This window comes from Cebus imitator, unplaced genomic scaffold (assembly GCF_001604975.1).
Source record: "Cebus imitator isolate Cc_AM_T3 unplaced genomic scaffold, Cebus_imitator-1.0 Scaffold399, whole genome shotgun sequence".
Taxonomy (NCBI): Eukaryota; Metazoa; Chordata; class Mammalia; order Primates; family Cebidae; genus Cebus; species Cebus imitator.
Window position 1 is genome coordinate 63388 of NW_016107714.1, and position 10803 is coordinate 74190.

Here is a 10803-nt window from a genome sequence, read left to right on the forward strand (position 1 = left end):
AAATACAAAAAATTAGCCTTGTGTGGTGGCATGTAGTTGCAGCTACTTGGGAGGCTAAGGCAGGAGAATCGCTTGAACCTGAGAGGTGGAAGTTGCAGTGAGCTGAGATTGCGCCACTGCACTCCAGCTCAGCAACAGAGACAGATTCTGTCTCAAAATAAAACAAAACAAAACAAAACAATGAGATAGTGTCTTGTCATTTTGCCCAGGCTCATCTCAAGCTCCTGAGCTCAAGCAATCCTGTCTCAGCCTCACAAATAAATATTTCTTACACGTCTACATATATGAAGGATGGCCTTCATTGCTAAACGTTCTTTTACGTATTTGGCTTATTTTTGAACTTTGTGCTCTGTTCTATCAATCTGTCTGGCTATTCAGGTGCCAGCAACGTACATTTTAAAAAACACACTAGTTTTCAGAGCAATTTCAGGTTCACAGCAAAACTGGGCAAAAACGACAGTTCTCACATGTACTTTCCCTCTCCCACCCCACCCAGACTCCCCCACTATCCACATTCCATACCAGTGTGGTCCATTTGTTACAAATGAAGAACCAACTTGGACACGTCGTTATCACCAAAGTCTAGAGTGTAGGTATGCATGATTCATTCTGTATTGTGCATTATATGTACATATTATGTTATGCATATTTTGCCACAAAAAAAAGAAAGAACTAAGTTCAAGTTTTGATTCTTTTTTTCTGAGCCTGCTTCATTATCTATAAAATTATTTATTAGTTGTAACCATCTACGTATCCTCTGAGCTAGTGCAGAATAAGCACTCAAGAAGAGATATATTAGTACTACTGCTACTTCATCAGCACAGGATTGTTATGAAATATGTTACCATATATGAAACCCTTTTATGGGTTTTGATCTCTCTATAATGACATGTTCTACCCTTATAGCATCATACAGAACAGTTTCACCTCCTTAAAAACTCCATGTACCTCCAACAACACCTTTTTTTTTTTGGAGACAAGGTCTCACTCTGTGGCCCAGGCTGGAGTGCAGGGGCATGATCATGGCCCACTGCAGCCTTGACCTCCTGGGCGCAATCGATCCTCCCACCTCAGCCTCTCGAGCAGCAGAGACCACAAGCACGCACCACCATGCCCAGTTAATTTTTGTATTTTTTGTAATCAGGGTTTCGCAATGTTGCCCAGGCTGGTCTAAAACTCCTGGACTCAAGCGATCCACCCACCTTGGCCTCCCAAAGTACTGGTATTACAAACGTGATCCACCGGGCCTGGCCTGAAATGACTCACTTTAAGCCCAGACATGCAGAGAAGCTGACACAGCAGTTGAAAAAGGAAATCTGATCTATGAGTCACAAATTAAGTAAATTCCCAAAACATTTCAAGTGGGCTTCTCCGGATACTAAGCTGAGCTATGCTGGGGAAGTCTAATAAGACACAGAATCTAGAAAACAATATTTGTCTTCACCTTCTCATCTTTTTTATGGCTGTCAAAAGCTGTCCCCTCCTATCCCTCCTATTCCTTTCCTAGTTCAAAACACACACACACACACACACACACACACACACACACACAATCTTGAGATTTTCCACACTGAAACCCTAACCTTGATGATCCAGGGCATATTTTTTATTGTGACTATGGGAGGAAAAGAGGCCCACTGACATTCAGTGGTAAGGGTTACAAATTCTAGATAGCTTGCCAAATTCAGAACAGTCCTACAAATGTGTCCCACATCCTGAATGGCTTTTGAATGCCCTATTCAACATTAATATAGATAAAAAGCTGTTCATATTTAGCTTGGCCTTAGAACCTCACTCCATTTCACAAATAATCGCAAATTATTTTTTGTACAATTTTAATATATATTTAATTTTCCAGGATAGCAATCACCTTATCAACCAAATGAAGAGTATACTTTGTTTTGTTTGGAAATCTATATTAGAAAGTCCTACCACTAAGGCAATATCAGCCACCTAGATCAGTCTCTACATTTGTAGTTATTGAATTCAAGGCACAGGCAACTATTATTCTATGTCTTTTAATGCAGTCATGTCCAAATATTTATATATTGAAATATGTATTACTTTATTATAAATTACTTTTATTTTATTCTTTATATTATAGTTAGGGTGTGAACTGGTATTTTTCTTTAAAATATTGAAGCAGGTTGTATGTACCTATGAACTTCATTTCAGGATAGTAAAGGGGTCATTACAAAGTATTTGCTAAAAAAAGAGAAAATGGAATGTGATAGAGCTGAGAACAGTGTTCTGCATGATGAATTTAGATGTCTGAAAGAATACTGAATTAACTTTTGCTTATCTATTGCAAAGGAACTTTGAAAGCAATAAAATGAGTCCCAGGCATCCGCTGGCCAATTGGGGGATAGTCTTTCCACCTATTACATATATTTTTTGTTAGCCAAATTGTATGTTAGCTTTGTCTCCTTGCACAGAATAAGATTTCTTGAAAATGGGAATCACAGCCCACATGGCATGTCCTCTCTTCTCTCTGCTTTGCATTTCACCACTCCACTTATTCAACCCCACTAAGTAACCATCTATACTGTCTTTCTCTCCTGTTCCCCATCATGAAAATGGAAATATGGCAACTAAACAGCACAAAGTTATCATCAAATAAGGCCTATATAAAAAAGAGATACCCAGAACTTCTGTATCCCTGATAAAACTTAGCCAAGTACCAGATATTAAAGTGCCATTAATACAAACATATTCACTGAAATAATTCAAATTCTATTATTTCACTTCATGGTTTTAGTTTTCATACAATTGATGACATCAAGTTCAATTACTAGGAAACTTCAGGTTCATATTTTAAGAGAAAATCTGCTAGAAGAGGGACTGTGAACTTCACTTAATAATGCTAAGAATGGCCAGGCACGGTGGCTCACGCCAGCACTTTGGGAGGCTGAGGCAGGCAGATCACCCGAGGTCAGAAGTTTGAGACCAGCCTGGCCAACATGTTGAAACCCCATCTCTACTAAAAATACAAAAAGGAGCTGGGTGTGATGGCGCATGCCTGTAATCCCAGCTATTTGGGAGGCTGAGGCAGGAGAATTGCTTGAACTTGGTAGGTGGAGGTGGCAGTGAGCTGAGATCGCACCACTGCACTCCAGCCTGGCACCTGGCAACAGAGCAAGACTCTGTCTCAAAAAAAATTAAAATAATAATAATAATAATGCTAAGAATTACAGTGAAAAGTAGCATGAGTTACAATTAACGGCCAGGTGCAGTGGCTCACGTCTGTAACCCCAGCACTTTGGGAGGCCAAGGCAGGCAGACCACCTGAGGACGGAAGTTCAAGACCAGCCTGACCAACACAGAGAAACCCTGTCTCTACTAAAAATACAAAAAAAAAAAAAAAATTGGTGGTGACGCATGCCCGCAATCCCAGCTACTCAGGAGGCTGAGGGGAAGAAATGCATGAACCTGGGAGATGGAGGTTGCAGTGAGCAGTGATTGCACCATTGCAAACCAGCCTGGGCAACAAGAGCAGAGCTCCGTCTCAAAAAAAAAAAAAAAAAAAAAATTAACTAGGGTTAATTCTGTATATTTGAAGCATAGAAAGTGAGGACAAGCAAGAGTGGCAAGAGATGGGGCTGGAGAAGGACAGAGGATCCCAGATCATGCGAAGCCTCATACTACAGACAAAAAGGAGTTCATTTTTACTCTTAAAAAATTTTTTTTTAATTTTATTTATTTTGAGACAAGAGTCTCACTCTGTCGCCCAGGCTGGAGTGCAGTGGCACGATCTCTGCTCACTGCAACCTCCACCTCCAGTTTAAGCCATTCTTGTGCCTTGGCATCCCAAGTAGCAAGGATTACAGGTGCCCATCACCATGCTCAGCTAATTTTTCTACTTTTAGTAGAGGCAGAGTTTCTCCATGTTGGCCAAGCTGGTCTCGAACTCCTGACCTCAAGTGATCAGGCCGACTTCAGCCTCCCAAAGTGTGGGGATTACAGGTGTGAGCCACCACTTCCAGTCCTTACTCTTAAAACAATGTTAAGAGCAATGCTCATGACCAATATTCCAATTCCAATTCAATTTCAATTTTTAGTAATTACCTGTTAAAAAGATTTCTTGGCCAGGTGCAGCAGCTTATCCTGTAGTCCCAGAATATTGGGAGGCTAATGCAGGTGAATTGCTTGAGACCAGGAGTACAAGAACAGCCTACCCAACATGGCGAAACAAAAAAAAAATAAAAATACAAAATACAAAAATTAGCTGGGCACGGTGGTGCACGCCTGCAGTCTCAGCTACCAGGAAGGCTGAGGTAGGAAGATTGAATGAGCCTTGGAGGCTGAGTTGCAGTGAGCTATGATTGTGCCACTGCACTCTAGCTTGGGTGACACAGCAAGACACTGTCTCCAAAAAAAAACCAACGATTTTTTTGTTGTTGTGAAGAACAGTTTGGGCTGGACGCAGCGGCTCACACCTGCAATCTCAGCACTTTGGGAGGAGGCCAACGCTGGCGGATCACCGGAGGTCAGGAGTTCAAGAACAGCCTGACCCACATGATAAAACCTGGTCTCGACTACAAATACAAAAAAAGCCAGATGTGGTGGCGGGCACCTATAATCCCATCAACTTGGGAGTCTGAGGCAGGAGAATTGCTTGAAATGGGAAGGAGGAGCTTGGGGTGAGCCAAGATCAGGCCATTGCACTCTAGCCTGAGGGAGAAGAGCAAACTCAGTCTCAAACAAACAAAAAAACGGATTGGAAGAAAACAAACAGGCGACGCAGTAATTAGAACCCAATTGCAATAGGTCAGGCAAGACCTATATTAGGGTGCTGATAGAAGGTGACAGTCAAAACATAGGACATAATATGAAGAGGATTTATTGAGGTACGAGATGGTGAAGGATGGTCTCAAGGAGTAAAAACAGTTCACTGCACATACGTGCAATGTCTCAAAATTAATCATTTGTACGTATAAAGGAACATCTCTCAAATGAGGCCTGTTAGAACCTAACAGCATTTGTTCTTCGTGGTTTCTGAAAACAATACAAACCAACTTTCCACGTGAGATCACAGGGCGCTACTAATGCTGGGTTCCTAACTCAATCATACACTTTCCGTGCCAAGTAACAAGGAATTGAGGAGTGTCCCCAAAAGTAACAGTCCCGCCTTAAAGCAATCCTTCCGTATTTTTTACCTAAGAGTAATGGCCAGAACCTCGCTTTTACAAGAATAAGGCGAAATCACAGGACATCACAGACATTGCCCCTTTCAGCTACAGTGGGTGGCGAAGAGGGTAAAAGCCTCAAAGCAAGGGGCGGACAAGCCAAGCTTGTGACAGCAAAAGCGAGACGCAGAGACCACAAAAGATGAAGCCCACGCCCAGAAGCCATGAGCTGGAAAGGCCATGCCAGGGGCCCAAGACATATTATTACCTTTCGGGGACGTGGTTTCCGCTCTTCTTGGCTGAGGAGTGTCCAGGAAAGTCGCGTCCCCGACCCCAGCCACTGCCGGGATGATGCCATTGGCTCATGTGGGCCCCAAGAAGCCGCCCACGCAATGCCAAGCCGGCCAGAAGCGTCACTCCGGCGCCCTCAGTGCCAGGATACGACTCTACTCCTAAAGAGACTCGGAAGCCACACACGCAGAGCTCCGGCGTCTCGCTATTGCGCATGTCGGTCGTGAGGGCGTAACCACGCAGGCTTACTGAGACGCTTGATTTGTAAACAAGACTTTGGTGGCTACAGCGCCCTCTTTAGCCAGAGGCTGGTAGCACAGGTCAATGAGGGTGTGTATAGACCCTTCAGAATTCAAACAGTGTGGCACAGGAATGTCCGTCTGTCCCCACCCCGTAACTCCCCCGAGCATCACCTCCCCCACCCTTCTTTGTGTGTTCTAGATATTTACAAGTGCTTACATTCACATTTTGCATATTGTGTATAAATATTTACTTTCACACATATATATGTTCTCTATTTTTATACAAAAGGAACAACTAAACATATTCTACAATTTATCTCAAACACTGATTTTCCCAGTCAATTTATGCATACTTACATTCTATTTTTAGTGGCTATAGGGAATTTATTGGATTATCAGTAACTCAGCCAGTTCAATGTTAATGGACCTTTTGTTGTTTTCAGGTTCTTTTCAAATCTTGTTACAGACAATGCTGCAATGTGAACATCCTTATACACATATACAGCTATATCTAAATTCCTAGAAGTAGAATGTCTAGAATGAAATGCATACAAACTTAAAATTTTGAGAGATGCTACCTAATTATCCTCCAAAAATAATGTACGAACATCCACTCCCATCACAGCCGAACTTTTATTGGGTTCTATCACTTACCAGGTATCATGCTAGAAGTGGACAGATGTATTTAGGTTTTGGCAAATACTAAAAATAACTGAGAACAGAGCTCAAGTCCAAAGTTTCCACACAGTCTCAAGCATAAAGATCTGTACCTGTTAGAAAAACGTTGAATTCTGCCACAAGTGGAACAGCAAAGGAACAGCATGCACTATAGCAGCTCTGAAAACGGAAGAGAATACTAAATTTCAGATTAAACTGTAAGTAATTAGGATTGTAGATTTTTTTAAGTAATTTTTACTTCTTACTTTCTAATTTATGGAAGTATCTTACATATATTTTCAGTAATCTTTGCAATCATTTTAGAGTTGGGTGAACCGAGGATCAGAAAAGTCAGAGTTATTGAATAAATGAATGTTAATAGAGCAAGGCCACTAGCTTTATTAACACTTTTGAGAAAGGAATATTCTAACCAGTTTTAAATACATAAACATTTACAATTCTGAAAATTTCCACATCATTAAAAATATGTCAATATTCATAAATTGTTAACTGGAAAAAGAAAAAGACATGTTAGCTGAACATAGCAAACCTACAATTAGGAATATTCAATTAGTTGTTGTTGTTGTTGTTGTTGCTGACACGGAGTCTCACTCTGTCACCCAGGCTGGAGTGCAGTAGCACGATCTCGGCTCACTGCAATTTCTGCCTCCCGGGTTCAAATGATTCTCCTCCCTCAGTCTCTCAAATAGCTGGGACTATAGGCACACACCACCACACCTGGCTAATTTTTTTGTATTTTTAGTAAAGATGGAGTTTCACTAAGTTGGCCTGGCTGGTCTTGAACTCCTGATCTCAAGTGATCAGCCTTTCTCTGCCTCCCAAAGATCCGGGATTACAAGCATGAGCCACCACACCCAGTCCACATTCAAATTTGACAGTCAATTATAAAATATTCTGTCCAGGTGCAGTGATCCCAGCCTATAATCCCAGCACTTTGGGAGGCTGAGGCAGGCGGATCACTTGAGGTCAGAAGTTTGAGACCAGCCTGGCCAACATGGTGAAAACACGTCTCTACTAAAAATACAAAAATTAGCCCAAAAATTAGCCAGACATAGTGGCTCACACCTGTACTCCAGGCTACCTGGGAGGCTGAGGCAGGAGAATGGCTTGAATGCAGGAGGCTGAGGTTGCAGTGAACCAGATGAAGGCATATTGCACTCCAGCCTGAGCAACACACCAAGACTCCAGCTCCAAAAAATAAATAACACAATATTCTTTTGTAATTTATGAAAAAATAAATCCAATAACTGAATAGTGGCCCAAAACTACAAATGGTACAAATGTCTATAGATATGACAAGATACAAAACGTGTCATAAGTTTTTCAGAAACTAGAAAAGCTATATTGGGCTTACACTTTCAGTCTGCTAAAAGTCACAACACTGGGGTTAGAACAAACTCAGTTACAGTTGACACAACAAAACCCAGACCTAGGCAGAATAGGGTTTCTACAAAGTATGGGATCTGACAAAGAGTAGGTCTTTAGATGAGACTGAGTCCAACATGAGGAAGAAGAATGCCTTCACAAGTGTACAGTACTCTGGGGTGGAAATCACAGGAGCAAGGCATACTTAGAGCACCAAACAGCTAAGCAGTGGATACTGACAAGTCTACCAGTATCTGCTAGGGCCCCAGATACCATATCGGAGTTTGAGGGATTCCAGTCTTCAATAAAACCAGAAAGAGACTATGGATAGAACAGAAAGGGCCTAATGGGTAGAAGGACTGGTTATGTTACACCAAGTACCAGTCATACTGATGGGTGCAAAATGCAGGGAGTAGGTTTCTGAAACAACACAAAGCCCTAACTATAAAAACTGAGGCTTTAGGTCATGGTAGGACTTAATGCTAAGTTCCAGAGTGTTGTGCTCAAGCTTTTTAGGATCTTTGTCCTACATGTAAGATTTATTTTAGAGGTTAAAATGATATTAAGACTGAAGGCGATTGTTAAGTGGCTGGAACTATGGACAGAGTATCATTACAGAAGCTGGGGACCAAGAAAGGTCAACCTATGATAAGCATTTGCCTAACTAGAATTGAATGTTAGAACTGAATATTTTAATAAGTAAACACTTTATTACTATCAGAAATAATTTTACTATACTCCTCCCACCTTATACCACCAGTATAATCTGTAGTAGCTATGGATTCCCTTGATTTCCATTGGAACATAGAAAAAATAGACACTAGTTTGGCTTGCAGATACTTAGCGTGTATTAGTCTCACATTACATACAAGCATAAATGCAGGCTATCTGAGGTATGAAACTAAGCTGAAAGGAGAAAATAAAACTTCAAAACATTGTATAGTTTAAGCCTATATCTATGCTGCCAGCCCTTGCCAAATTTCTTCTCAGATAAGCATCACCCACCCACATACAATCACAGAAAAAATTCGTATCTCATAATACTAGAAGCATTATTGGAAGAGATGAGAAAATAGGTCTATAAATGCAATATTTATCTTCAGAGGTCCCATCTTGAGTTTATCCTCTTGTGGGCTCTTGGCATTCTGTACCTTCTCACACATACTAGAAAATTTCCTCAGTAGATCAATTCAGGGTCAGACGTGGTGGCTCACGCCTGTAATCCCAGCACTTTGAGAAGCCAAGGTGGGCGGATCACCTGAGGTCAGGAGTTCAAAACCAGCCTCACCAACCTGGTGAAACCCCACCTCTACTAAAATTACAATTATTATCTGGGTGTGGTAGTGTGCACTTGTAAGCCTAGCTACTCAGGAGTCTGAGGCAGGAGAATTGCTTGAACCCCGAAGTTGGAGATTGCAGTCAGCCAAGATTGTGCCACTGACCTCCAACCTGGGCAACAGAGTGAGATTCCATCTCAAGNGTGTAGTGACGTTTTTAATATTCAGCTGGGCATGGTAGCTCCCGCCTGTAATCTCAGTGCTTTGGGAGGCCGAGATGGGAGAATCGCTTGAGCCTGGGGAGGTCAAGACTGCAGTGAGCTGTGACGGTGCCACTGCACTCCAGCCTGGGCAACAGAGCGAGATTCCACCTCAATAAAAAAAAAAAAAAAAAAAAAAAGATCAATTCAGGTGTCTCTAAAAGCTTACCTCCAAGGTAAATGATTATATCCATAGATTTCCTCCCCCAAACCAGCTGATTCCACACAGAAATCACCAGCAACTTGACCCTAACTCATTTTACACAGTTATAAAAGAAGTTAGTGAGAAAAGCACTAACTAGAAAAACAAAAACCAAAGCAATCCAGGTCAACTTGGGCTGACTGCAGACATCTCTTTCTTTCTTTGAGCACACAGCACAACTCACCACAGTGCCTTTTTCACACACCCCTTTTTGATTTCCTCCACAAAACCTATCAGGTCAAGATAGTTCACGATGTTTCAAAGTAAACAGCCATTATGAGAAAAACATGCAATATGTCTTACAATATTGTATTCCTTAAAAATATGACAAGGAAAAAAAACATGTAGTAAAACCAGGACATTTAAAAGCAATCTACAGTCCAGGTACAGTGGCTCAAGCCTATAATCTCAGCAGGCTGGGAGGCTGAGGTGGGCAGATCACCTGAGGTCAGGAGTTTGACACCAGTCTGGTCAACATAGTGAAACCCTATCTCTACTAAAAATGCAAAAATTAGTAGGGCATGATGGTGGGCGCCTGTAATCCCAGCTACTGAGGAGGCTGAGGCAGGAGAATTGCTTGAACCCAGGAGGTAGAGGTTCCAGTGAGCCGAGATCGTGCCACTGCACTCCAGCCTGGGAGACAAACGTGAAATGCTGTCTCAAAAATAAATAAATAAAAATAATAAAATAAAAGCAATCTACATTCTATAGACATACTAATGAATGATATAAATGAGGCGATATTACATAAAACAAAATGGAAAAAATACATCACAATTATTTTCTTCAGTGTACAAAAGTCATGGAAGTTTCTGGACTATCTAGCTACATAAAAAATATTGAATTGTATGTTCTGTTAATACAAAATAAGTGTGTGTAATTGTTTCTCACAGAAACCAAAAAATTCACACAAATCTCTTTGTTCCTATACCCTAACCTTGCCTGTTTCCTATTCTCCACTAAATTCAACTCTTCATTTTGCCTGGCCCTTGCACCCAAGCATGGCCACCAGGGAATTCTAAAGGCCCAAGATTCCATAGTGGCTGTTTGCAAGGGAGAGGTAGCTATAAGTAACTGCAACATTGGATCCTCTTATGTGAGAAGAAAGAAAATACCCTGAATGCCTCTCACATATAAAAAAGCAGGATGGCCGGGCGCGGTGGCTCACGCCTGTAATCCCAGCACTTTGGGAGGCCGAGGCGGGTGGATCACGAGGTCAAGAGATCGAGACCATCCTGGTCAACATTGTGAAACCCAGTCTCTATTAAAAATACAAAAAATCAGCTGGGCATGGTGGCGCGTGCCTGTAATCCCAGCTACTCAAGAGGCTGAGGCAGGAGAATTGCCTGAACTCAGGAGGCG

At 41.7% G+C, this 10803-nt stretch overlaps 1 protein-coding gene across 1 annotated transcript in view; it reads right to left on the reverse strand.

Moving 5' to 3' along the window:
- Nucleotides 1-5685, reverse strand: part of LOC108289285 (RNA/RNP complex-1-interacting phosphatase-like) — a 43768-nt gene extending 38083 nt beyond the window's left edge. Inside the window, exon 1 of the mRNA XM_037731437.1 lies at nucleotides 5395-5685. Within this exon, the coding sequence (XP_037587365.1) occupies nucleotides 5395-5633 (239 nt within the window). The 5' untranslated portion in view covers nucleotides 5634-5685. The remainder of the gene's footprint in view (nucleotides 1-5394) is intronic.
- Nucleotides 5686-10803: the final 5118 nt, after the last annotated feature.